Source organism: Taudactylus pleione, unplaced genomic scaffold (genome assembly GCF_031769625.1).
Source record: "Taudactylus pleione unplaced genomic scaffold, aTauple2 ptg000019l, whole genome shotgun sequence".
Taxonomy (NCBI): Eukaryota; Metazoa; Chordata; class Amphibia; order Anura; family Myobatrachidae; genus Taudactylus; species Taudactylus pleione.
The window spans coordinates 27,733,940-27,761,696 of record NW_028284421.1 but is presented as its reverse complement, the minus strand read 5'-3'; the positions used below and the strand labels follow the sequence as shown (position 1 = coordinate 27,761,696).

Genomic DNA, 27,757 nt, shown 5'->3' with positions numbered 1-27,757 from the left:
TGTTCCCATGTGAGGATGTGCGTTCTCTCCTTTCAGACATTTGTATGCATATGCTCAGTTAGACGGGTTGGGTACGTAATCCAGACACTGATGAAATGTCAACTCATCAAAATATTTACAATGTCTTTTTGAGGTAAGTCTAACCCTAATGGTAACCCTAAGCCTATCCCTAATACTCATGTTGAAATTTTCACTATGTGTACATTCTGGGCCGCATTCAGCATTGCACTTACCGAACGCAGACCCCTGATTATTGGGAATCTGCGAGTACACATGACCCGTTCTGCACATGTGCAGAACAGGCTAAGTGTGATTGCTCTCAGAGCGGCAGCAGACTATCAGCGATTGACAGTCTGCTGCCATGTGGGGGCAGGGAGGGGGCGGCGACCGTTTTCCAAAATGGAGCCGTTTCGCCATTGTTTGGGGAGAGGGAAGAGGTCAGGATCACCGTTGGCAGGCAGAGATTTCCTGGCCTCTTTTTGACATTTGCGATCACTGGCCTGCGTCACCCTATGGTCTCTCAGCCGGCCAAAGATCACGCAGATGATCCAATGCTGCTTCTGTGGACGCAGCTCTGATCATTAATGTATGCAGGGGGCATGATGCCTCCTGCTGCATTAACATAATTGAAAGGATGTAATTATAAAGCTGCTTGGGAGCAAATTTGCAAATCGGTCCGCTGCTGAATCAGGCCCTCTGTTCATATTGACATTTTCCAGATATCGACATTTATGATGTGGCATTTTAACCATGTTGATACCATAAATGGAGCAGTGCTATTCAATATGTTTCCAAACACATACTGGTGCAGCAATCTGCTGGAATAATTGTCAAGGGCAGTATGTACCATCTTCTGTACATGTAATATACTTAAAAAAAAATATGGTAGCTGCTCAAATCAGCTTAATTGCATAACACAGGTGTTTGTAAAGGGCGGGGTTTACACTGAACACAGGAAAAAAAGAGATTTGCCCCCCAGCACACTGCAGCAAAAACAATACTTAAATCCTACATGATAATAGCGATTCAGAGGTATTAGTTACATACATTTGCAAATATATGAATAAGCGCCAGGCCAATTTTCAAGGCTCCTCTATACTGGCGTCCCTAACATTAAGGGGTTCACGTCCGAGAAGCAAGGCACCCCAAAAAAATTCCAGCCAAGGGCCATTCCCAGGGCATCACACGAAAAAGGGAAAAAGGTGATAGTGTAGTGTAAAGAAAAGATGTGTAAGTACAAATCAATAAGTGTTAATGAAATGAGAAAGAATTAAAATGACAAATAATATACAAACAAATAGAAAAGTGATAAAAGTATTCTATGTGAATTAAGTGGTGATGCCATGAGAAAGGTCCAGTCAGAACTCCCCCGGGGGCCCCACTCCCAAACGCTCACCCCAAAATAATTATTGCTACATAATGGTAGCACCCACTCTGGGTCATATAATTACAATTGGTGTACTGCATGATAACAGTACATATATAAGCTGAGAGCTAACTTACCTTGGAGGTACCCCAAAAAACCTCCACATGGCACTACAAGGATCAACACATCCTCCTAATGCTGACTCCCTTCATGCCTCTCCAAACTGCAAAATAAATTATGGTAGCTGCTCAAATCAGCTTAATTGCATAACATAGGTGCTTGTAAAGGGCGGGGTTTACACTGAACACAGAAAAAAAGAGATTTGCCCCCCAGCACACTGCAGCAAAAACAATACTTAAATCCTACATGATAATAGCGATTCAGAGGTATTAGTTACATACATTTGCAAATATATGAATAAGCGCCAGGCCAATCGTCAAGGCTCCTCTATACTGGCGTCCCTAACATTAACATAATTGAAAGGATGTAATTATAAAGCTGCTTGGGAGCAAATTTGCAAATCGGTCTGCTGCTGAATCAGGCCCTCTGTTCATATTGACATTTTCCAGATATCGACATTTATGATGTGGCATTTTAACCGTTGATACCATAAATGGAGCAGTGCTATTTCAATATGTTGCCAAACACATACTGGTGCAGCAATCTGCTGGAATAATTGTCAAGGGCAGTATGTACCATCTTCTGTACATGTAATATACTTGCCTACTTTTTGGACCTTGTCTACTGGAGATTCGGAAAGAAAGTACCAAGGGACAAAGGTGGATATGTGGTGATGTGATATGCAGCATCATGACCCGCCACCCAATGCGCAGTACAGCTATTCACATCATCGCACTGCCGGTTCACAATGATGCGATTTACAATGAATTATACCATCAAGGCCTCCGCTCAATTCACTAGAGAAGTGGGTGTGAGCTGGTAGGGTGGCCTACTCTCCAGTTTGTCCGGGCAGGAGAACTCATGAGTCTCCAATAGACAAGCAAGCTTTATGGAGCACTCTTCTCAGGTTCTCTGAACAAGGCTTTTCCCCACAATGTAGGCAGCTCACATGCTTTTATGGATGTCTTGTTGTCTGCAGTACTGTACACAAGGTCAGTAGACTGAGAGGAACAGGAATAATTGAAAAGAGGAATGGGGAGATAGGTTCCTATGTTTATTGGTTTTGGATGAATTTAACCACATTATAATATTGTACATCTCTCACCATAGATTTACAGCTAGGTCACAGAAGACAATTTACAATTCATGTAATTCTCTTTCTCTCTCCAGTGACCTGGGCACAGTGTGAAGCTGTGGAACGCCACACTACCTTGTAAGACCATTATGAGCAATTATTTTCTTCAGCAGGACAAAAAAAAAGTAGATGAATATTTTATTGTAGGAGGCACAATAATTTAAACTCTGCCTAGGGCATATCTACATGTTAAAACTGTTATATTTCAGTAATGAGAAATGTGAGGCAGAGGGCCCCTATTACCCATAAAAATGCAATTTATGTAATAAAAGCTATACAAATGTAGCATTTGACAAGCTGGTCTGAGTCAACAGCACACAATAAACTTATTACAATATAACTGTGTAACACTTGGATGCACAAGTTCTCTTTCCTAATCCACCCTCTTCTCATTTTATTACTGCAGCCCTGGTCCCCCCTCTACCTTGGCGTTTCCCTCCCTGAAATCCCAATAAATCTCCCTCTTTCATTATACTTATGTGCGTTTACACACTAAGAATCAGCTTTTAATCAGATCCTCCCCAAGGGGCCATAAATCTGCCTTGGAGATATGCTTGCTACAGACTACAGCCTCATATATGCATACAGTACATAGTATCCAATATGCAGCAAGACCCTACTACCCTACAGTGACTGTGTGCGGTATTTGCATTGCTCTGTTTATAGTGTTACAGACTGCATACCCAGCATAACTCATTTCTACAGGCAAGAATCTGGCCAAGAAAACCAGGGTATGCTCAACCACAACTTTTTAATTTCATAGTCAAATTTGTAGTGGATGGAAGTATACAGAAATTGGATTACACCACAAAGTTAAATAGCCCCAGAAGAGAGGGCTCAGCACTTTCCCCAAACACACAGAACTAGATGAGAGGTCTCAGTGGTCTCTGCGCATGCAGCTTACACTCTGGACGCCAGAGATAAGCGGAACAGCTGCGGTTTGTCTTTCATCCCTCTCTTTCATCCTTTGCTTTTATGGAGTAATCCTACTGCAGAGACACCACATGGAGAGCAGAGCTGTGTATTGTGTATTATTGACACTGTTCCTCTACTGTCTTCTCTGACACATCCCTTCCGTCATTACTTCTCCAAATACCATGCTCTTTATTTCACAAAGATAATTTCCTGTGTACTTTGTCTCTGTCACTGGAAATCTGTTAAGCTTTGAACAGTTATATCTCATATACACTGACCAATCTCAGTCTATGCCATTGGGAATTATGGTTCTATATTATTATACAGCATTTACTTCTAAACCAAGCTCTCAGTATTCAGCAATGAGCAGTGTAACAATATGTCACTGTACAAACAATGATGTCTTTAGTATTCCCCCTGTACACCATAGTGACCTGTTGTATACAGCAAGCTTTGTGAAGTCTTATTCCAGAGTAGACAGCACCGGTCTTTCAGCATACAAGACAGAGGTAACTGTATATAGCAGGGCAGTATAGTGATTTTTCTTATTATATGGCACAAGGCAGTTACGCAATCTAACACTATGCTGTACAGTGATTGTTCCTCTCTAGAACTATCCATGTCACCAGTGCTCCGCTCCCTTGTCTCCTTCTCCCCTTTAGAGACAATGGTCCCGTGAGGGGAATTCAAAACAAATTCGCACAGCGAATTACATTTGCAATTGAATTACAAACTCGCATTTCTTTTTCAGAGTAAACATGCCTGTTCTTGTCTGCATTTCCCTGAGCAGGAGAAAAGGTAGGGAAATCTTTATTTTAAGGTAAAAATGTCAGGACTTGCTTCAGTACCCCTTTGGACAACCCCCCCCCAACTAATGACTAATTAGGCATTTTGAAGTCTTCAATTAGCTTAATTGGGCAAAAAAGACTCAAATTACCCCAAAAATATGCTTTTTTTTGTAAAATATCACACCCCCAAATGTAAAGTATTTATTTAAATGAAAAACAATTGTTTTTGTTTTCATCAGTTTTTACATTTTTGAAAGTCACCTCAAATTACCCCAAAAGCATCTTTTTTTTTACTACATTTTTTTTTGCCATTTTCTGTTTAATTCCTTTGCAATTAAACAAAATTCTAAAGCTTATTTATATAGTGCACACATACAGTACTTTCCTTATGACCACTTACAGTCTTCTATATGCTTCTGCTAAAGAAGTTGTCACTTTTTGGGGGTCCAGGAAGGTCTCCCAACTTTATGATATTTTCCCTGTTCGCTTTTAGTAAAAATTTGCACACTCTCACTGCGAGTAGTGCAAATTGGCATTTCTAATTGAATTGTGCGTATCTTGGCTGCACACATAAAGGTGAAGTGTGCAAAGTATAAGGCGAAGTGTGCAAGTTTAACGCCTTATGCAAACTCGCACCTAATTGAATTTCCCCCTCTGACTCAGTTTACTTGTCCATATATTGGGTACAAGGGGATGCGGTCAGATTACCGCCATCCAGGATGCCGGCCATCGGAATCCCGACAATGGCAGCCCGACCAGAGTCTCAAGATAGTAGTTAGGCACCAGGGCCGGATTAGGGGGGGGGGTGCGACAGGGGCGATTGTCCCAGGGCCCCCACACATAGAGGGGCCCCCACCTCTAGAGCACGCAGGCGGGGGTTTCTAAGTAGCTAGAAACCCCCCCGATTGACCAATTCCCCCTGCTACTACTGTGCCTGAAGGGGGCGGAGCCAATACGGCAACCCCGCCCCCAAATGACCCGCAAATCGCGGCATTACGGCGCGAGGGGGTGAAGCCTAAGGATGTGAGCAGCAGCTGCATAAAAAGTAAGTGTGCATATGAACTGTTTTATTGTGTAAATATTTGTATGTGTTATTGTATATACGTATATATACAGTATGTGTTGGTGTGCGTGTATGTTAGAGTGTATGTGTCAATGTGTGTGTTTGTGTGTGTGTATATATATATATATATTAGTGTGTGTGTGTATGTATGTGTCTATGTGCGTGTATACTGTATATGTTAGTGTGTATGTATGTGTTTGTGTGTGTGTATACTGTGTGTATGTATGTGTATACTGTATATGTGTATGTATATACAGTATGTGTTAGTGTGTATGTGTTTGTGTGTATTTTATATATACAGTATTATATACATTTGCTACATATATAAAATATATATATATATATTTGCCACAGATTCGGCACTCTGGATGAGAAATCTGCTGAAGGGTGCCTTCCTAAATAAATTGCTGAAAAAGGATTTTTCCTATGGCAAGGAAAAAAGAGAGGCGGCACTCCCAATGATGAGGTCCAAAAGGTGTTTAAATGGATAACAGCATAGGTACAGATACTAAACGACGTTTCAAGGCTCTAAAGCCTTTTCATCACGATGTACAGTCCATTTAAACACCTTTTTGTACCTCATCATTGGGAGTGCCGCCTCTCTTTTTTCCTTGCCATAGGAAAAATCCTTTTGTATATGTATATATATATATATATATATATATATATATATGTATATATGTGTGTGTGTTTAATACACACGTGTATAGATAAAAAAAAAATAAAAAAATCTATTCTGAATGCATCATCACAGTCAGAGCTGCCGCATAGAGCGCAGAGCGGCTCCGAGTCCTCTCATCAGCATCACGTGACACATCATGTACGTGGCGCTGATCGCTGATGTCGGGCCTCAGGAGCCGCTCTGCGCTCTATGCAGCAGCACTGACTGTGCTGCTGTATTCACAACACAGAGCCAGAAGGTAAGTAATCAGGTGGGGGTAGGCTCCGTGTGGCGGGGGAGGGATGGTAGGCTCTGTGTGGCTTGGTGGGGGCCCCCACAACTTAGTTGCCCCAGGGCCCCTACAAGCCTTAATCCGGCCCTGTTAGGCTCCACCCGGGAAGGGTTATGGTAGACTAGGGAAAGGGGGGTTAGGGTTAAGCACCACTGGGTGGAAAGTTAGGGTTAGGCACCCCCGTCGAGAGGGTTAGGTTTAGGGTGCGGGAAAGGGGGGTTAGGGTTAGACACCACCATGGGGAGGTTAGGGTTAGGCACCTCCGGGGGCAGGTTAGGGTCAGGCACCACTAAGGGAGGTTGGGGGGGGGGGACAGGGCAGGGTTAGGGTACTTACCAGACCCAGTTGGGATGTAGACCATTCGGGCTTCTGGCGTCTGTATTTCATCCGGCGGCTAATAAGCCGCTGGCATTACATACCGATTCCGGGTACAGTATAATGAAGTATTGGATCAGTTTCCACGTGCAGCTCGCCCGTGTATGCTCCTACTAGCTTCAGCATGTTGCCCTACCCTTGCCCCTGTTATTTGTCCTACCCAATCTGTGGTGTGATATTTTACTATTTGGTACTTATGTTTATGGTCTTCCATTGTGTAATGTACATATGTTCTTATACCCTGTTACTGTCATCTATGTTTACTCTCTGTATGGTGCTGTGCAGTATTCACTTTGTGGCACCTTATTAAAATATAAAAAAAGTTATTAATAATAATAATAATAATACACTGCTGCAACTTAGATATAAACATGGATTACTTGTTTTCCCTGCACACTCACCTCATCCTTATTAGGGGTTTCTGTGCCCACCTTAATGAAGCTTGTAGTCTGGTGGCTTTGAGTCTGCCATTCAGTGGACTGTGTCGCTGATGGACTCAAAAAGAATTCTGGGTGCTGTGGAACAAGACACATTATTGAGTACTGTACATGGTGTACAGAGAGTTCGGCATATGCATGTACATAGCATATGGGAAGAGTGCAACATATGAAATGACTAATCTTACTCCCCTTGTTACTTCGTGCCGCTGCTGTAAATGGGAGCATTACTTGGTAATAGAAGTTAATGATCGGCATCTGGGCGTATTTGTCTGTGTGCAGAAACAGTGTGTGTCTGCATGAGCCCCACTCATTAGACTGTGATTAACATAGGAGCACAGTACTGGACTGATAGGCAGCACAGAGCAAAAGCATAGAAAATCCCTAGCGCACCCCCCCTTCCCACCATGCCTCTGGAATTTCTCTGTAGTTTCTTAATCAATCACTTTAAGGTCCCTACCTTCATAATATCTATTTAGTTTACTTGTCACCGAAACCAGTGTACTTTTCTTTTACCTATCTATTTTATAAGAACTGGATGCGTGCCTTATGGTCTGCAGTGTAGAAGTTATAACCACCATATAATCTAGCTTTCCTTATATATCAGCTGTCAGAATGAATAGCTCAAATGGAAGAACATTTCTTCACAGGCCATCATTTTATGTTTCCCTATGGTGAATATTGGGTTTAAGTGGCGAGTCTAAGAATTAATTCAGTGCCTGACATTAAGAGAAGGAGGGCGATTATTTATTGCAGCTCAAGGCTAAAAAACCCCTTGAATTATTCAACAGGACCCCTCCTTATTTCTGCTCTTGTCTCGTGGGAGAAATTAAGCAGAAGCATCCCCCCAACCCACCTCCCACTAGCCCTGAGGTGTGATATGAAAAGATATCGACAGCTTGTTAGTTCAGATTATAAATGAGATAAGAGAGAAAAGCAAAGAAGCATGGTGAGGGGAGAGGGATAGATTGACAGGTGGTAAAATCCCACATTGTCATCAATTGTTCGGGCACTTGTGATAAACGTTCCTCTCTGTGTTTCTACTTGATCTAAGTAACAGTAATATAGTACACAGCAAATACCACACAAAGGACCTGTGCCAGTAACATAGTGATGAGGAGAAATGATAAAAGATAACATTTACAACATAAGCCAGTATAGATACAGAGCAAATAAATACAAGGGACTAGGAGTAACAAATGTGCAAGTTTAAATACAGAAGAAAGGTAAATCAACAGCTTAAAAGAATAGACAGAGAAACTAATTAAGAGTCAGTAACAGTCACAGACAATGTGTCACCTCTCACCTCAGACTTCAGAAGTAGCAGCTGCAGTGACACTGAGGGAGGTCCACCAGAGAGAGTCTTCAGCTCTGTACCCTAAGGAGGGAGAGGTGCATGAACGGACAACTGTGCCAATATCACATAGAAATCACTGCCAACTTTACATCCAAGTACAATGCTAGTAATAGCATAATGGCTTCCCTACTCACATTTGCCAGATATTATCATAGGATATTTAACAAATTTTAGAGATACCAGTGATCCCCAACACACACACTAATATCTAGATTACCGACCAATATATATATATAATACTGATAGTGGCATCCCAACAGAATCCCGATGCCAAAGGTAAATACCCCTACACTAAACCCTAACCATCCCCCTAAGCCTACCCTCCCTCCCCACAGGATAACCCTAACCCTCTCTCCCTGCAGCCTAACCCTAACCCTCCCTTCCCACAGTCTATAACCATCCCGCTAGTGGCTTACCCTAACACTAAACCTAACTCTCATACTTACCCGCTGGGATCACAGGTGCCAGGATGCTGGTGCTAACATTCACAACAGTGCCGGGATTCCGGTGCAGGGATGCTGAGCGCCAGGATCCCAACTACATATCTATCTCTATCTATCTAGAAATACACGTCCATCCTAAGAAAGACGCAGGCGGCACTCTGGGACTTGAAAAAACTTTATATATTGAACACCAAGGGGGCTCTGAAACGTTGGTGTTCAATATATACATTTTTTCAAGTCCCGGAGCGCCGCCAGCGTCTTTCTTATGATGGACATGTGTTACTTTCTATACTTATTGATTGGGAAGGCACCAGGGTATCATTGTGTGACATTTGGACCTGGGAGTGACACACACATATATATATATATATATATATTTTGTTTTATTATTATTTATATTAATTAATATTTCTTTTTTTTTCCAGCCCACCTTCCCCATTTAAATTGGCATTTGTATCCTCATCAATTTATTGATGCTCTTCTACATTGATTTACCTGGATAGGCACGCCAGTTAAGGTTAGTGCCTTGTTGCTACTGCCAGACATCAACTGATGATAGACATCCATGTCCAATGGGATTATAGAGAACCCACAGTAATGTGATAGATGCCATGGGACACGCCGCGAATCTACACAAAGAAAATGCATGATCTTTCATTTCCTCACAGCAATATTCCATAAACTTGTTTGAAGTTTCAAGAGTTCCTTCTGTTAACAATCTACTACAGTATTATCATCAATTAATTATAGTCCCAACGCAGGGCTGATTCGGATTTGTACGCAAACCCGATGGTTAACATACAAATCCAATGTTTGGGGCTCTTCTAAAAAATCCCACTTTAGTAAATATACTCCAGAATGTTTAATCCATCACATCACTCTCTGTGATCCAGTAAAGCTTAAGTCTAAATTCTCTTCTGCAGACATTGGGATCAATTTTATCAGAAGCCAATTAACCTGTATGTATTTTGTCTGTGGAACGAAACAGGAAAAAAAACCGACAAACACAGGGAGAACATACAAACTCCACACAGGTCGTGCCTAAAAAAAAAAAAAAAAAGCATGAGACAGTAATGCTAATCACTGTGCCACCCCTGCTTATAACACTTATAACAGAAATGCCAAGTGCTTGAACTCTGCTGGACCCGTTTGCTGGCATTAACCTTGTGACCAGCATCAAATGCTGCAGGAGATTGATTTTATGCTCAGTAATAAGGTTATTTAAAACTGACCCGTATTTAGCCTTTAGTTCCCCTGTGCAAAATGATGATAACATATGGAAATGTATGGGAACAGCAAAACAAGATAAATAACAAGAAACATTGGCTAGAATAGATGCTGGAAAGGAATACTGGCAGCCAGAAAGGGACATAATACACATATCAGGCAGCTCTCCTGACACACAGAGGGTTCTCATGCTGCATATGTAATTGCAATGGATAATTTATGCACGCGCATGTAATGGGGTTTAAACGATAAGACACACCTGCCTTTTTGCTGACCCCCCTCCCCCCTATTATCACCCCCTAACACTGACTACCTGTCACTCACATTGCAAATGGGTTGTCTGTGCGTGCGGAATCGCAGTACGTGCGCAGTGCAGCTAATACGCATTCGCAATGGCAAACAATCACTCGATCTGCGTAAAATCGCCATTGCGTTAGTCTGAATCAGACCCTGTGTGTAGCAGTGCACATTACTACTACTCTCCAAAAGCCCTTGTTTGCTCTTTTATACATAGTATAAAATTTAGACACCCCGCCCTCAAATCAGAGCAGATACATTTGTGTAATGTTTACATGCACATATATACTGTAAATACCATGCTAGCCACCTAGTACACAGTCAGGCAAATACACCACTTATTTCCCTTACTCATTAAATCAGACTATTCTGGGTTCTTCCAATAAACTACTTGTTTAATCCTCATTAAAATATTTTTCCTATTTCCAATTAAAATGTAAGACCCTATAAATGGCCGTTTATACTCCTGCTTACCTTCCTGGGGACCCAGTACCATCTGCACACTCTGAATTCTGCTCTTCTTTCACTTACTGTACTGTACTAGTAGCATGGAGTGCAATTGTTTGGTGTATGTGTGTGTGTGTGTGTGGGGGGGATCAGCATCTCCTTAGAAACCCTGGATCCATTATAATGTGATATACATGATAACACAGATTATACTGAAGAATATAATATAATGTGCGATACATATACAGGGAAGCCATTGGTGCTGGAAACTGATGAAACGGCCTCTCTTATATTGTTAGCTAAGAGCAGAGATACAGAACCTGCAGACTGTGATCTTGGTGGGTAGACAAGGCTACATATAATTAAAGTTTGGAAACCCCAGTTACATATTACATTATTTGGAGAAGTACGAGGAAGCAGGTGTGTCCTTACTTCAAGTGCTAGTTTATCATATTAAACACATGACTTAATATGTGCAGAACTACACACCTGGAATACCTTGTGCACTCAGGACGGCACTCTACCGGAGGTAGTGGCTGATAATATAATGCTGTTAGGACAATGGCCTCTGCAGTGTAAAGAAGAACATGGTTTCAGGCTTGCCCCGTCTCCACCACTTATACTGCACAATAATAATAAATAAACAATATCATGCTTTTGTGCTTATTATGGTGAACATTCGCAAGAGGTCATTCTGCATACAGAATACTCTGCCGGGTTGGCAATTACGCCTGCTACAATGGTGCAAAAGAGAAATGTCAGCTATTTGCCCCATAGTTGCAAACAAACCTTTATATCTTTAATAAGAGTTGATTTCAAAGTAAAATGTAGCTATGTACAGGATCCAATAACAATATCCTGAGCATGCTGAGAAATATGTAAGACTGAGCAAAACAGGTAACTATTCATTACGAGCAGGGCCCTCTACTCTCCTGTGCTTCTCCTTCTCTACTTCCATCTACTTCTTACTTACCACTAGGACACCTAACACTTGGCTGCTTTGCTCTGTTGCTTATCTGGGTGTTATGGTCGCTAATGTAGCAATGTATATTATCTCTGTTCCTTGTCCTGTATTGTATTGTATTGTACTGTAAGTCACTGGTCAACTTATTTGTTTATGTACTTTGTTAGGCGCTGCGGAACACTTGTGGCGCCATATAAATAAATAATAATAATAATAATAATAATTCATATTGGTGAGATATGTTTCCTTTAAATAGCTGGCCAGGCTATAGAGAAAATGTTTCCAACGCAAAGAGTAACAATACCATATGATTGCAACAAGTAGGTGCTTGCAATGTATACAGCATATCACAGGGCGTAGTAAATTTAGTCGATATTCCCAATGTCGAAATTCATTATGTTGACATGAAATGTCAAACATGTTCATAATGTTGACACTGAAGTAATGTCTACATTGTTGAAATGTACACATAGTGCTTTTAGTCTGAGTCTATCCCTAACGGAGATGTTTGCATTATGACAATTGTAACCGGAGCCATTCTGACTGCATACCTTATCACATATTAATGGGGAGCTATAAAGCAATGAAATGGCATTCATTAATTCATAGATTTTTCCATGAAGCACTTTAGGAGTATTGCTCTAGGCCTTTAGCCACATGAAAAGAAGCTCGTAAGGTGCACATACATGCTGCAATTTTGCTGCACAATTAAGTAGGTTTATACTGTATTGCTACAAATTGAACTGTGTATGGTCCCAAGAAGGTTGTCCAATAAAATCTGATCAGGATCATTCAGATGTCAGTATAGAAGGTTGATAAATATAAATCCGTCAGCATCAGTCAGTGTAGTATAAAATACGCAAATTTGCGCAGAATACAGGCTACATATGCACCTACGCAGATTTTCATGAATCTGACTCTTGCAGCCGCGTGTGACAAGAGGGACATGACAGGGAAGGGAAGGGGCGGTCTTAGTTACAGAAAGGGCATTTTCAAATCTTTGCAAACAGATTCAATACTCATGCAACTTATATATAAAATTAATTGGTTATGCATTCAGACACCCCCGCACTGATTGGGATGAAACCAACTCAAGGTGGTCCAGTTGGATCCTGGCCAGATTTTAGGGGGGGTTAGGGTCCCGGTCGGATACTTTGCAGAACTTTGACCCAGGGACCCTTTTTTGATCCTTCTACTGGATGGATTTGGATGAAAACTTTAGAGTGGTAACTTTGGATCCCAGAAGGCATACTAGGGGGTTAAGGTCCCAGTCGGACCTCCTGTTGGTGTATACTGGGAAGAACATTGACCCAGGGAGCCTGTTCTGGGCCTTCCAATATATATATTTGGATGACAACCTCACAGAGGGGTGGCAATTGGTCTGGGAGGCCTAATGGAGTGGTTGGGGTCACGGTCGGACCTCACGGTGAAGGTCCGACATATATCACTCACATATGATCACTCACATACATCCACATATATCACTCACATATGATCGACACCACCACATGAAAGAGATCCATTCCAATAAAATGTACTGGCTTTTCCACACATATTGATGTCAAGCATAATATTTGCTTGTATAGGACAGATTGTAGAAAAACTTGGGCGATTTGAATACATAGCACAAGCAGCTTTTGCCAATTAAAATGATATGGAGCATGCCTATGTTCTCTGAGCGAGTGCGGGTGTATCTGCATGCGAAACACTGTAATGTAGCGTTACGCATGCAGATACACCTGCAGACGCACACAGAACATAGGCATGCTGCATATCATTTTAATCAGCAGAAGCTGATCGTGCTAACTATGTGCATCGCAGTGCGAATAAGACGCAATCGAAGGTAAAAAGAAGCACAAAAATATGCTCAGCGCTACTGAGTCACGCTACGGCATGGTGCGACTAGAAGGGCTGTTTAACGCGCCAGGAGGCTAGATGTATGTGGACTCATCTGTATATGCATTCTTAGTCAAAACAACCTTTAGTTGTACCCTATGGTCCAGAGGGACTGGCAGAAAAAAAAAATACAATTAGATATCAGTTTTTAGGCAAATTGCCCAAAGAGTAACTTCAGTAGATTTACCAGCAGTGACAGGGTAATATTCCAGGACCAGTGCTGCTCCTTCACTAAAGAGGGTCACGCCATCTCTTCCCTGAAACAAATAGGAGTTATTCCAAATAGGCTGTGAGGGTGGGAGCCCAGGAAAAGAGACCTGTGGGAAAGAAACACAAGGATGGAATTCATCCACATGTAAAATCACGGGAACACAGTGATAATTATTACAAAAAGACAAAGGAAGGTTGAGATTATAACACAGAGGTTTGACTATTTGCAATAATCCAGACTTTGGACTCATAGGGCTCAAATCAATTCAACGTAAATTGAATAGCGCCGTTTTCTGCCCTTAGCACGGTGGAAACAGCATAGCGGCAGGAACTTAAGTCAGAGAATGCCGGTTCTAATGACTAAACCCCATGTTTAAGGCGCGAGAACGGGTATTCTCCGGAATAACAGCGCGCTGAATTGAATAGCTCTGGGAGCTGCATCCCAGCGCTATTTAATTCGCGTTGAATTGAATTTAGTCCATAATATAATTATTTTTCTTATGAATGTCTATTAATGTGAACAAAAAAAAAATTAATTCATGGGAGAATAAATTAATTATTTTATACACACAGTTTTTGGAATAGGGGGCAAGGCAAATGTTTGCACATATGGTGGGTTGGGGGCAGCCAAAGTAACCATGGAGGCTATAAATTAGCATTCAGGCATGAAAGTCTCAACATATTTATGTTACCTGTGGGTGTCCTTGTGTGGCTCTTTGTGGCACCAGGAAACATGATGGAGATGGTTCTGGGAACCTAACTGTGACATGGCTCACTCCAGACATACCAGGAGGCTTGTCGGCCTGACTGTAAAATACACAATATTACACAGTTAAACAAGCACTAATATAATAAAACACCTTCATATACTACAAATAGAGAATTGCATTAATTGTGAAAACTGTGCCATCTTGGAATATTTTTAAGACCTCCAAATACAATGATTCAGTTTGAGAAGGAGAAGGCACTTGTTCTTGATACCGGGCATATTTAATTTAGATCATATAGCCTGGAAATACTACACAAGAGCTGTTTATTATGTCACTCTTTCAAATATTAATTAACAAAACAAGTTTGTTATGAAATATCGACATTCATTTCACAATGTGGTATGGAATATCGACATTCACAATGCCTCCATGTCAACATATCATTTTTACAGTATTTAAGCTCTACCCACAGCCTAATCCTAATACAGACTGTCGAAATAATGTTCATGTCAACATTATGTCCATGTCGACAATGTGAATGTTGAAATTTCGAACACATCGTCATTTTCACTGTGAACATTTATTTATTTATTACCAGTTATTTATATAGCGCATACTTATTCCGCAGCGCTTAACAGAGAATATTTGGCCATTCACATCAGTCCCTGCCCCAGTGGAGCTTACACTCTATACATACACACTAGGGTTAATTTGTGTTGGGAGCCAATTAACCTACCAGTATATTTTTTTTGGAGTGTGGGAGGAAACCGGAGTACCCGGAGGAAACCCAGGCAAGCACAGGGAGAATATACAAACGCCGCACAGGTAGGGCCATGGTGGGAATCGAACCCATGATCTCAGTGCTGTGAGGCAGTAATGCTAACCATTACACCGTCTGTGCTGCCCATAACAACTGCATACCAGAAAATTAGTTTCTTTATTATATATCTACCACTAGTCTTAAAAAAGAGAAACATACTGAAAGTCATCTTGGAGTTCAGTATCCTCGGAACCTGGTGCCTTTATACGGTCTGGCTGACGTCAAACATAGTTTGAGATACAAAAGTTACCATTATCAGAATTATCTGTATTTTCAAATTGCATTAACCTTTACGATGTACACCTGCCAAAAAGAAGATGCTGGGCATTTGTATAGGCTGTACAAAACAAATCATACCTATAATCTCTGTAGTTGGGGACAATCCGTGCCACTGCCAAAAGGGAATGAGATGGTTCCTGAAGAGGAGCTTCTATGCCGACAAGAAGGACCTGCAAGACAAGCCATGCAACCTCGTATCTGGATTTTACCACAACATATTATCTCTTGCAAACATATGTCCAACTCACCTGTAAAGCACTATATGTGAACCCACTCTGCTGAGCAATACAGCTGCTTCGGCGCTCGATACTGACATAAAGATGGCACCCACCAGGAACCTGACTGTGTGCCTGAGGAATGAAAAGAACATTATATGAGGGATAACATGTTTTTATGGGAAGAGTTTATGTCAAAGTATATTTTCGAACACGTGGTTACTAATCAATAGCAGGGCTTATCAGATGGCCAAACAAAGATGTTAGAAAGTACTTGTTTTCTAGTGCCATTGTAAAATGGCCTGGATTCTTCTTAGCATATACATAAGTAATTATTATTATTATATTCATAAGGAACTGTGTGCTCTTAATCTTCTTAATTGCTTAAATTTCTCACGAATATGCAACAAACAAATAAAACAAACAATAGTGTGATACTGTAACAAACAAACAAACACCCAGGGGTAAATTTACTAAGAATCGAGTCTGGGAGAGTTTGCAAACTCTGGAGAGTTTGGCTATTTTTTCCCACTAATGTAAAACTCGGGAGAGAGATCTCCTTTGCTACAGGAAAATACTGGAGAGTTAATAAACTCTCTTCAATTCACCTTCGTTAAAACTCGAGAACCTTTTCACTAGTGAAGATAGGATTTGGGAATTTACCAAGCAGAGAGTTTCTAAACTCTAATGAGAAGGGAGAACTCTCCTGTGAAAAATTCACCTGCCTATGATTTGCGAGTTTGGCAGAAACATACACAGATCACTGTGATCCATGTATGTTTCTGCCTGTAAATAGTAAAAAAGCTTAAAAGTTTAAAAAAAAAAAAGACATATGGTCCCCCACTAAAGCTTAACCAGCCCCAGACTTGCCAGCCAGTCCTGGTTTCTAAAATTATGGGGAACAAATTGTGTAGGGTTCCACTGTAATTTAGAAACCAACACCAGGCTGCAGGGCCAGTCCTAGTTTTAACTATAGGGGGAAAAATACGTAGGGTACCCCCTATATTTTAAACCAGCACCGGACCCAATACGGCTGTGCTGTAATGCCACAGCCCGGAGACCCTATTACCAGGTGGAACTACAAGTGCCAGCAAGCGGCCAGCACCAGTACCCCCACTGTAAAATAAGTAGTTAAAGAAAGACAAAACACACACACCGTGACAAGTATAACTTTATTTCATACCCCTACCCACTCACACATACTTACCTGCTGCCAGATGTTTCTGTCCTCTTCTCCTGTAGATTCCACGGCTGTAGCTGCATAAAAGATTCTATACTCGCCTAGATCCTGGCGCTGGTCTCCATAGGATCCCCGGGACTTGGCAAAACAAGAAAAAAAAATCCCGACCAGACGGACCCAGTATCTGTATGTGTGTTGCCATACAGATACCTTGGCAGCTGTAGTCCCAAAAGTCAGTAAGGGACCATAAGGGAATAAATCATATAGAGTAAAGTATCGCCACATAAAAATTCCAGACACGTAGCAGATCATATAAATACAGCATATATCCATCTACTCAATGTAATGCATAGCAGCTCTTAGATGTAAGGAATGTGTATCAACAAAAGGTTATATCGGTTTCTAATCCAAGAGTCCACCTTGATAACTACTGGGTCCTTGGTATGTCCTCATTCACAATTACGCTTTTTCGATAGATTATCTATCTTTATCAAAACCAGCTTTGGTAAACATAGATCTATCGAAACGCGTTAGCAGGAATTCATTTTTATTGCATATTTGTCAGAAATTTGAAGCAATTAGAAAAAGAGGAAAAACAGAATGCCATAAGGTAAATTACACCTTTTTTATTCAATTCTTATTTAAAGTCAAAGAAGTGTCACTGGGTTTTGTTTTTTTGTTATTGGCAACAGTGGTAGTTTTATATTTAAAAGGTATCACAAAGATCTGCAGTGCTGTATGGAAAAGCACAGCACATTACAAAGATGTACAGTATAGGTCCAATAGGTAAAGTACCAGACATTCAATAAGCATAATACCGTACATAAGACAGATTTGGCAAAATTTATATGTGGCGGGTTCTAAACCCCGACGGTTTGCTGGTGGTTTGAAGACAGGTTCTAAACCCTGTTGGTTTGATAGCAGGTTCTAAATCTTGGCGGTTTAGTGGCAGTTTGACGGTTTCTAAATTAAACCCAAACCACTGACTAGCAATATTAGCCCTAGCCCTGTTCTATTCTATTCTAAAATGTGTTTTGACAGCAGTTTTGGCCTTATTAATCTGCGGATAGCAAAACTGCCGCCAAACCGCGGTTTAGAACCCGTTGCTTAGTAAATTTTGCCCATTGAAAGCTTGTTTTTACCCATTCTTGTTTTATTACGGTTTTGTTATAAAAATAGTGGAATATGCTTGCACTACAAACATGACTGTTAATAAATAAATGTTAAAAAATAAGACGTAATAGGCAAGTTATATAATGAATGAGTGTTTTAAAGAATAATGATACGAGGACGCACAGGTGGAGCCTACAAGACAGCATTTTGGATCAGCTCACATAATGTCTCATATCAATGTGGGTAGATGCAATAATACTCTTTCAGAATTCAACATGCGGCTAAAAGAGGTTTACATGTTGGTGACAGTAGCCCTAGGTGTATGACTCCCAATGTATTTCCATACCATTGTGTGGAATGCATTGTATTGAAAAACACCCTCACAGCCATTTAGTACCTGCACCATACACAGATGGTATCGGTGGAAGGGTTCCAGAACATGGAGAGGCAGCCGGTAGTCAAGGAGAAAATCCTGGGAGGGATCATCAGCCACAGTTAGGATCAGATCTAGAGTAAAAAACAAAACAAACAAAAAACAACAACAATCTTTTAGCTCTACATGTACATAAGGCCTCTATTTCGTATATCATATTTACAAAACATTTCATTCACAATCTCCATTTAGTTGATATACAGTAGGTATTCTGAGATCCCTGATTTAACAAAGAGGATAAGTTATACCAATGTACACGAGATGTTAGAATTTAACCTATACTAAGACACAAGATGGCGTCAACACATACATTTCTATGAAACCTTTTATCATTACATAATTCCGAAATAACGGCTACCTGTGCTGGAGAAGGCGAGTGCCTCAGGAGGAGGGTGAAACTATCAAAATATAATTTTGCTGGAATTTTTGTTTAATATTACTGTACATAGTGATGACACCATAGACCATACCAGTCTAATATTCAGTAATATCGGTGTATGATGGGCAAGTTTCAAACACAGTACAGTGTATGATTCCAGAGGGAAGAGGAGACTTAGCTCATGACAATTAATGATTGTTACTGCAAGTGTACTTTCCTGTATGCGGGGCAGGTTAGTCTCCACTAAAAAAAATCAAGACTGTGTCATTAGCAAAGTAATAGCCACCCTGTATTTGGATACCAAGTGTGTTACTTACTCTTTTTTCTTAGACTAGGCTAAACATTCAATCGTAAATTAATTCCCAGATATAAATTCTCCGAAATTCCAAGTCTGTCCAGGTGTTTGTTCTCTCCATGAAAATGGCTGCTTGTATTCTTCTAATGTGCGTGTGAATGCACACACTGAACTAAAATGGAATCTCTCCCGTCCTCATTACAGTCCTGACTTGTCACCCAGTGACTTCTATTTGTTTGAGTTGCTAAAAAGTTAAAACTCCTATGAGGTCACAAATTAAGTTTGAAGGATAAGGCAATAAACGTTTGGTCCCGATGTGGTTTTTCTCTGTTGGGATATTAAAAATAGACTGAGACTTAGGGGCCTATTCATGATGTTAATTATTGGGGTCCGAACGGATCCCGATAATTAACATTCTAATTCGCTGCGGAATCCGGAGCAATTCATCATTGCTCTGGTGCGGTGACAGCTGGTGCAAAATCAGCTGTCCATGTGAGCTGCTTCACTGCTCTTTTTCGGAGTAGTGAGTCTTTACACTGCTCCTTTTGGAGCAGTGAAGGGAGTGCGCATGCATGACCTACAGGTCACGCAAGCGCTCAAGAGTCCCGACGTCTGGCGGAAATAGCCGGACAGAGGCGGAGGGATCCGAAAGGATCCCTCTTCATGACCTGGGTCTCCTTCCCATTGGAAGGTGCAGGTATCGGGAGCATTCGCCATCTGAAGATGGTGAATGCTACCACACTCAAGCTCCGAAAATATTGTATTTTCGGAGCTTGATGAATTCTGTCCACATACTAGTGTATGGGGACAGCAGGCCATTCCAAGAGAGAAAGGTAAGCAGGAGATATCTGTGATATCTCCTGCTTTACTTTCTTGATGAATGGCCCAATAACTTAAGTTTTACAATTGCCATTTTCACCTGCTTTTGTAAAAATTAAGTGATGATGAATAGGCCCTTTAGGCCGGGTACACATCAGGCAATATATTGGATGATATATCGCTCCGATACAGATCAGAATGATATATTGTCCATATCGCTCAGTGTGTAACCTCAATCACGTGATGTGCTGCACTTCAGATGGGACGATGTCGCTGACGATGGCATGCAGGTGAATGCAGGATGGAAGGATATATTGGCTGCCCTATATATCCTTCCATAGTGCATCGGATCGGCTATGATACACGTCATTCTGATGTGTACCCGGCCTTAATGGAGGGACAGCAGGTGGCGCTGTTACGAAGTGTTGGTTTAAGTAGTGTACTCTGTAGTTACAGGAATGTTCTAGAACAGGGATGGGGAACCGCTGGCCCAAAGATCATTTCATCAGGCCCGGCTGGCTGTGGCTCTCTCCCTCTTAGCAGCAGCAGCGACAGTGCAGCGAGCATGCAGAGCTTGGCAGCAAGCAGCGCAGTGGGCGTGCAGGGCTCTCTCCCCCTCAGCGGCATCAGTCAGCGCAGCGGGGCTGTCATCGGACTGGTTACATCAGTGCTGGACTGAGAGGACCCCAGGGTTGCTTGTCACACAACCATATGGACTGCCCCTCCAGACTCTGCCTGGCGACATACAGACATCCTTCCCCTCCTCTTGGCTGCCGGAACCCACAAAGAATGGTGGCCCATCTGCTGTGTATTCAGTGTATTCATTGTGTGATAATTAAATACAATGTTTGACCAAATATAGCAGGCTGATTTTTAAGTTGGTTATTTTGTATGGCCCACAAATGATTTTATAAATATCCAAATGGCCCTTGACAGAAAAGAGGTTCCCCACCCCTGTTCTAGAATATGCTGAAGTAATGCTGTTGTTCATGTGTATACCCAGGGGCGTTTCTAAAGAGGAGGGGGTCCGTATGCAGTCTCCGTCACGGGCCCCCTCCTCTCAGTCCGGTGCCGGGCAGCGCACTGAGCGCAGCATGGCCAACGACACACTGATAGACTCTGGGCACTAGTGTGCCCGGAGTCTATAGCGCATGAGCAGGTCACCGGGAAAATGGCCGCGGAGGCCATTTCCCCTGTACTGCGCATGCGCAAAATGACATGAAAAAGGGCACGGCAGCCATTTTCCAGACGTTTTTACAGCGCTGACACCGGCGCCGACGTGGGACTCCAGAGAGTTAAGTATAATATGGGTGCAAGGTGTGCTGTGCGGGCCCCCCCTGGACCCAGGGGACCGTGTGCACAGCACACCCTGCATCCATTATAAATACGTCCCTGTGTATACCTGTTATGCCTGTGTGCTGCTAAACCAAATCATTACTATAAATTAGGGATGGCCATCGGTGGGGTGTCAATTGTTGGTTACCATCAATGGGACCATCGATGGCACATAAAAAAAATCTATGGTGAACCAACAATGGTTGCACCCCTCGATGGCCACCGCTGCTGGGCCAAGCAAAAATGGGTTCAGGGATTAGCGCCCACCGTCGGCTACAACTCATCCATCGACGGCGGAGAACAACTTGCTCTCTGCTAACGATGGCAAAACCATTGGCAATCGACAGTTAACCATAGATTATTGCTAACTATTGATGGTCGATGGCCATCCCTAGTATAAATAGTTTTACCACAAAGAGTTTCCCAGTGTGTGCCTACTGACAGTGTGTAGGAAAGAAGATCTGATCTGGTCACTAACACCTCATCAACCGAAAGATTTCTTGAAAAGCTGGATACAAGAACTTCCATAGCGCTGGTACATGTGCATTTTGAGGGGGAAGTCTTTGAAAAGTGACTGTGAAATTATTTTGTGATTGATTGCACAATTTAAAAAGGTCAAATTTGAACATCGCTCATAAATGGAAAAGGCTATTAGAAAGAGTAATTGTGCTACACTATATGCATATGTGAGCAGAAAGGAAAATTGTACTGTGCTGCATAAGACATGTACATAAAAGGATATTATCACATCTTCATATAAGACATTCTAACGGAAAGAAGGAGATTGTGCTACTCTATATAAGTGATGTTAATGGGGAAAGTCAGCCCACACTATTGTGCACTTCTAGCTTAAGAATTTCTCACAAGCTGGGCTCTCGTGATATCTGCAGTTATTAAAAATAGACCATAGTACGGCGTGGTGTGCAAATATATATATATATATATATATATATATATATATATATATATATAGATATATATATATATATATACAGAATATCAACAACAACCTTACATTATTCTACAAAAGACCTGGTAACTAGAGAATAAATGCATCACATTATGCAGGACACACAGAGAAAACAACCACACTACTATATGCAGTGTTATATACAGGTAGTGTTAGCATTGCAGGGTAGGCACCTTCCTCCTCTGCCTCCTCCTCTGTCACTGTCATGGTCAGCATCTCCTCCCAGACTGGGCTGTTAGTTTGAGTCCGTGCAGCATGTGAGATGCTTTGTGCACCAATTCCTTTTTTCTCATCCATGCTACTCATTCTGTAAAACACATATGTTACAAATTATATATATATATATATATATATATATATATATATTTTATGTATTTATTTTTTTTTTATTTTTTTTTTACAAAATGACGCATACATGTCTGGGTACCGAATAGGACCATGTAAAGAGACACACTCACAGGTCTATAATGTCAATCATCTGGCTGTGACTGACAAAAGAGTGGGGGAGGCACTGGACTGGGGTCGTTATGTGATCAGTCAGCTCTGGGCCAAGGTGATGAAATATTAATGGAAACTGAACCCCCAGAGAGGACAAGGAGGGGGCAGCAGTATCCCATTAGCAGCCCTATTTCAGACTGGATTAGCTGCTCTTGAAGCAAAGATGTTTAAGACGTGTCTGTGATTATCACAAGTGTCAACCACTGGTCAACAAAAAATAATTAAACAGCATATCTGAGGATGAGAGAGCTCTCCCATTTGGTATATCACACAGTGTAATGAAGGAAGTGGTAGAATATGCATGGTTGAGGGGAATAACACTGACCAGAATGTGATATACCATAATAATGTACTATGCTTAAACAAAAGTGATTTTTCAGATTACAAATAAAATAACAGAGAGTGTGGGCCTGATTCTGAGGTGAGCGCTAACCAAGAAAGAGCATGTAACTGGGCACCAGGGGCGTATCTACCCATTGGCCAGGATGGCACTCGCCAGGGGCGCCGACTTAAGGGGGGGGGGCACCGTCCGGCAGTGCCCCCAGCAGCCAAGGGGGGGACTAGTCTCACGGCCCCGCAAGTGTAGGGCAGACCGCAGACAGAGCAGTCTGCCCTACACAGTTTACAAACAGACAGCGGCCAGCGGCGGCTGTGTGTTTGTGATAGCAGCCAGCCAATGAGAGTCAGACAGACTCTCATTTGCTGGTGCGTCGCCCGTGGAGGGAGCCGGCTGGAGGTCACTAATGAGCTCAGTCTTCCGGCTCCCTCCGCAGCATGTGATGGGAGAGACGGCATGACGTCTCTCCCATGCAGGAGAAGAGTGGTCGCGTCAGGAGCGGGGATCAGGTAAGTTGTATTTTTTTTCTGGCACTGCAGGGGGGAGGGCAATGAAATAGTGGGTGGCCTCTACTGGGGGCACTTTATGGGGGTGCCCGTGACTGTGGGCACTGTACAGGGGTGGCCACTACTGGGGGCAATTTAGGGGGGTGGCCACTATGGGGGCACTGTATAGGGGGGGACTAGTACTGGGGTCTACTACTGGGGCACTTTATAGGGGGGACTACTACTGGGGGCAATGCAGCAATGGGGGGACTACAACTGGGGGCAATGCAGCATTGGGGGACTACTACTGGGGCCACTGTATAGGGGGGACTACTACTGGGAGCAATGCAGCATAGGGGGGATTACTACTGGGGGATTACTACTGGGGGCACTGCATAGGGGGGGTAGGGGGGCGTCAGTCCATTACTTTGCCAGGGGCACTTGGATCCCTAGATACACCCCTGCTGTGCACCTTGGTAAAACCATGTTACACTACAGGTGGGGGAGATGTAAAATGTGCAGACAGATTTAGATTTGGGAGGGGTGTGTCCAAACTAAATTGCAAGGAAAATTAAAGCTGGTCAGCATTTGTGGGCTATATGAAAATGCAGCCAGTATTTACCATGCATGCAAAAAAATAAATGTATTTGCAGTGCAGAACGGTTTGTTCAGGTGCACAGTTACTTGCTCTTTTTTGCGCTACTCAGTGGCAAACGCAGGATTTCTAGAGGGGGGGTTTCCAAATGCTTGATTTTAGAGTGAGTGTGGCCAATCCATGAAGAGGGTAGAATTAGCACTTAATCAGCTTTAATATGCGTCATACAAAGTATATTGTGTGTCATAATTCCAGCATATAGAGGACCAGCAATCACAGTAAGCCATTAAATGCGGCAGTAGAGCCATCCTGCTTGAGCTGAATGTGTTTTATTTTAGATGTGGGCACCATCCCAGAGCATTGGAGCAAGTCTGGGGGAGTAGCAGAATAGCCTAGCACTGCCCTGGACATATATGTACATATTGGGCTCTATAGCAGCACATCGCTAACAGTGAATGTTTTCCAGATCTCCTAGTTGGTGCACAGGTTACTTAGAACTGACTGATACATGTTAAAAGTATCACAGGTGGTGCTAATTACTCCCAACTCCGAATCAGTCCTGGTATCTCTGGAAAATCAGATCAGAAATGGTCTTGCTTGTGTGATCAGCTCTTCATACTTACAGAGTGATGAAGGGGGAGGGCACAGACCCAGCTGCATTAGAGGGAATGTGAGTGGCCGAATGGAGGAACACAACAATTTTCTCAGATCCAGGAAGAGGTAAAAGTTTGGGTTCTCTATCAGCGCCATACACAGGTTCACCTTGACTTGGTGGCTGCTCTATAACCTATGGGACAAGATCAAAAGAAAGAGGCGAAAAGACAAGTAGACTGATTAGGAACAAAAAGGGCGAAGACATACAATGGTGTAGAGCATGGGTAGGCGACCTGTGTCACTCCATTTGCTGTGGAGCTACACGTCCGATCATGCCCTACACAGTTTTTCTGTTGCGGCATGCTAAAGCTGAGCAAGGGGATGCTAGGATGTATAGTTCCACAGGTGTTCTAGTGGCGGATGTTGCCTACCCTGGGTGTAGTGTGCCACTCTTCATTCGCTGCTAAAAAGCTCATAGCATCCCTTCTGTCAGTAAACTGCATAGCATGGTAGGCAAAGATACAGCTGTATATTTGTACATTCCAAGGAAATGGAATATTTACACTTTAACAGGTCTATAAGGGTCTTTGCATTAATATTTTTTTTCTATTTTGTTTCATGCATTTGGAACTAATAAATTATGGATGGAAAATTAAACAAAATGTTACTTTAATACATATATGTACATGTGCATATATAATACATATATGCAAAATTAGCTGTGTATTTAAAGTATGTGTTTAATTTTGTACAAGTTTGTAATTGGTATTGTTTAAATGTCTGTGAATCTTTTTTGACTTGCTAGCCATAGTCATGACCTGTGTTTAGATGGGGATCACTGAAGCATAGTTTATAGTGTCATACTGCCTGTTTACTTAAACTTAGTGCAATATATGTCCATTGATCAATCTGCATTTCAACCAGCTGACCAATTGGCTCAGATGTAAGCTAATGTCTTAATCAGGCATACTATTTCTTAACATTCAGTCTAAAGCTGGCCACACACTAGACCAACTTTCATCCAACCATCCAACTAGTTGATTGGTTGGAATGAAAATCTGGTAAGGAATGGGAGTAAATGATGATCAGCAATTTGCTCCTAAATGCCAGAAAACAGATGAAAATGGCAATTCAGACAAGGTTGTTAAATGTTTGATCTAAACAATTTGTTCAAACAACAGTTTTGTCCATTTTCTGGCGTTTGGGAGCAAATTTCTGATTGTCATTTGCTTACCAGATTTTCATTCCAACCAATCAACTAGTTGGCTGGTTGGATGTAAGTTGGTCTAGTGTGTGGCCAGCTTTAAGGCAGCTTGCTGAGGGTAGCAGCTTGATGTGGTTATGCATTAAGTGGTTAAAATCAAGTGGGCTTTCTGAACAGTTAAATAACAGTTGAACAACATTGAAGACCAGGTAATTACAAACCCATTACTTAGAAAATTTTATTTTTTCCAAATTCAAAAAAGACAATGTATCAAAAACTTCTTTTTATAATCTCACTTCATGGAATCATCTCTAAGGGTACTACATCCTTTACTCTTCCTGCAGCTCACCCTTCTGTACATATTGCTACCTCATTAATCTACTCACCACTTATGAACACACATGAGCTTTTAACTTATCTATGCACACTGACAATAACATCCACAACCTGTCGCCATAAAAATCATTCGGACAAATCCAACAATTATATTTATATTTCTCTCCTGCTGCTTCTATTAGCTGGTGACATATCACCAAATCCAGGCCCAACCCACATTCCACACCCACAACGAACTATAAATCCAGCTAACCTCATAAACATTGCGTGCCTCCCTTCACCATCCAAGTCACTAAAATGTGCCTTATGGAATGCACGCTCTGTCTGCAATAAGCTAACATCCATCCATGACCTCTTGATTTCACCAACCTCAACCTTCTGGCAATAACAGAAACATGGCTTACCCAATCAGACACTGTCTCCCCTGCTGCACTTTCACATGGTAACCTACACTTCTCACACACCTCCAGGCCTGGTAATTGTAAATGAGGTGGGGTAGGAATATTACTCTCCCAATCTTTCACATACACAGTTCTCCCACAGGTACCTTCACTCACATTTACATCATTTGAAGTACATTCTATCAGGACTTTCACCCCTTTCTCTCTGCGAGTTGCTGTTATCTATCGCCCACCTGGGCCACTTCAACAATTTCTGGAACACTTTTCTGCCTGGCTCCCTCACTTTCTATCCTCAGACATCTCCACCATCATTATGGGTGATTTCAATATCCCCATTGACAGTTCACAATCTCCTCATGCCTCCAAACTACTCTCTTTAACATCCTCTCTTGGCCTCTCCCAATGGACTGACTCCTCTACTCATCAGGAGGGCCACTGTCTTGATCTTGTATTCACCAGACTATGCTCAGTTTCTGATTTCACTAATGCTCCTTTCCCTCTCTCAGATCACAACCTTATCACCTGCACTCTCCTCCATTACATCAACATCATTGAAATCAACCAAACCTAAACCCAAACCCCATAGAAATATTAATGCCATTAACCTTCAACAACTATCTACCTCTCTACAACAACTTTCACCAATTTCTACATTCACTTCTCCTGAGACTGCTGCATCACACCTAAACCAGATTCTAGAAAAAACCCTTGATGAAGTAGCTCCAGCTACCCATCACACACCACGTAAAGTTAGACGCCAACCGTG

General features: G+C 42.0%; 1 protein-coding gene across 1 annotated transcript in view; it reads right to left on the bottom strand.

Annotated features, from left to right (window-relative positions):
* Positions 1-27,757, bottom strand: part of CCDC33 (coiled-coil domain containing 33) — a 127,898-nt gene that overhangs the window by 61,743 nt on the left and 38,398 nt on the right. Inside the window, exons 4-13 of the mRNA XM_088443954.1 lie at positions 25,080-25,243; positions 22,715-22,848; positions 18,708-18,817; positions 16,051-16,152; positions 15,881-15,972; positions 14,686-14,800; positions 13,971-14,100; positions 9,448-9,581; positions 8,459-8,530; positions 7,117-7,230 (exon numbers count right to left, since the gene is read on the bottom strand). Of these exons, the coding sequence (XP_088300080.1) occupies positions 7,117-7,230; positions 8,459-8,530; positions 9,448-9,581; positions 13,971-14,100; positions 14,686-14,800; positions 15,881-15,972; positions 16,051-16,152; positions 18,708-18,817; positions 22,715-22,848; positions 25,080-25,243 (1,167 nt within the window). The remainder of the gene's footprint in view (positions 1-7,116; positions 7,231-8,458; positions 8,531-9,447; positions 9,582-13,970; positions 14,101-14,685; positions 14,801-15,880; positions 15,973-16,050; positions 16,153-18,707; positions 18,818-22,714; positions 22,849-25,079; positions 25,244-27,757) is intronic.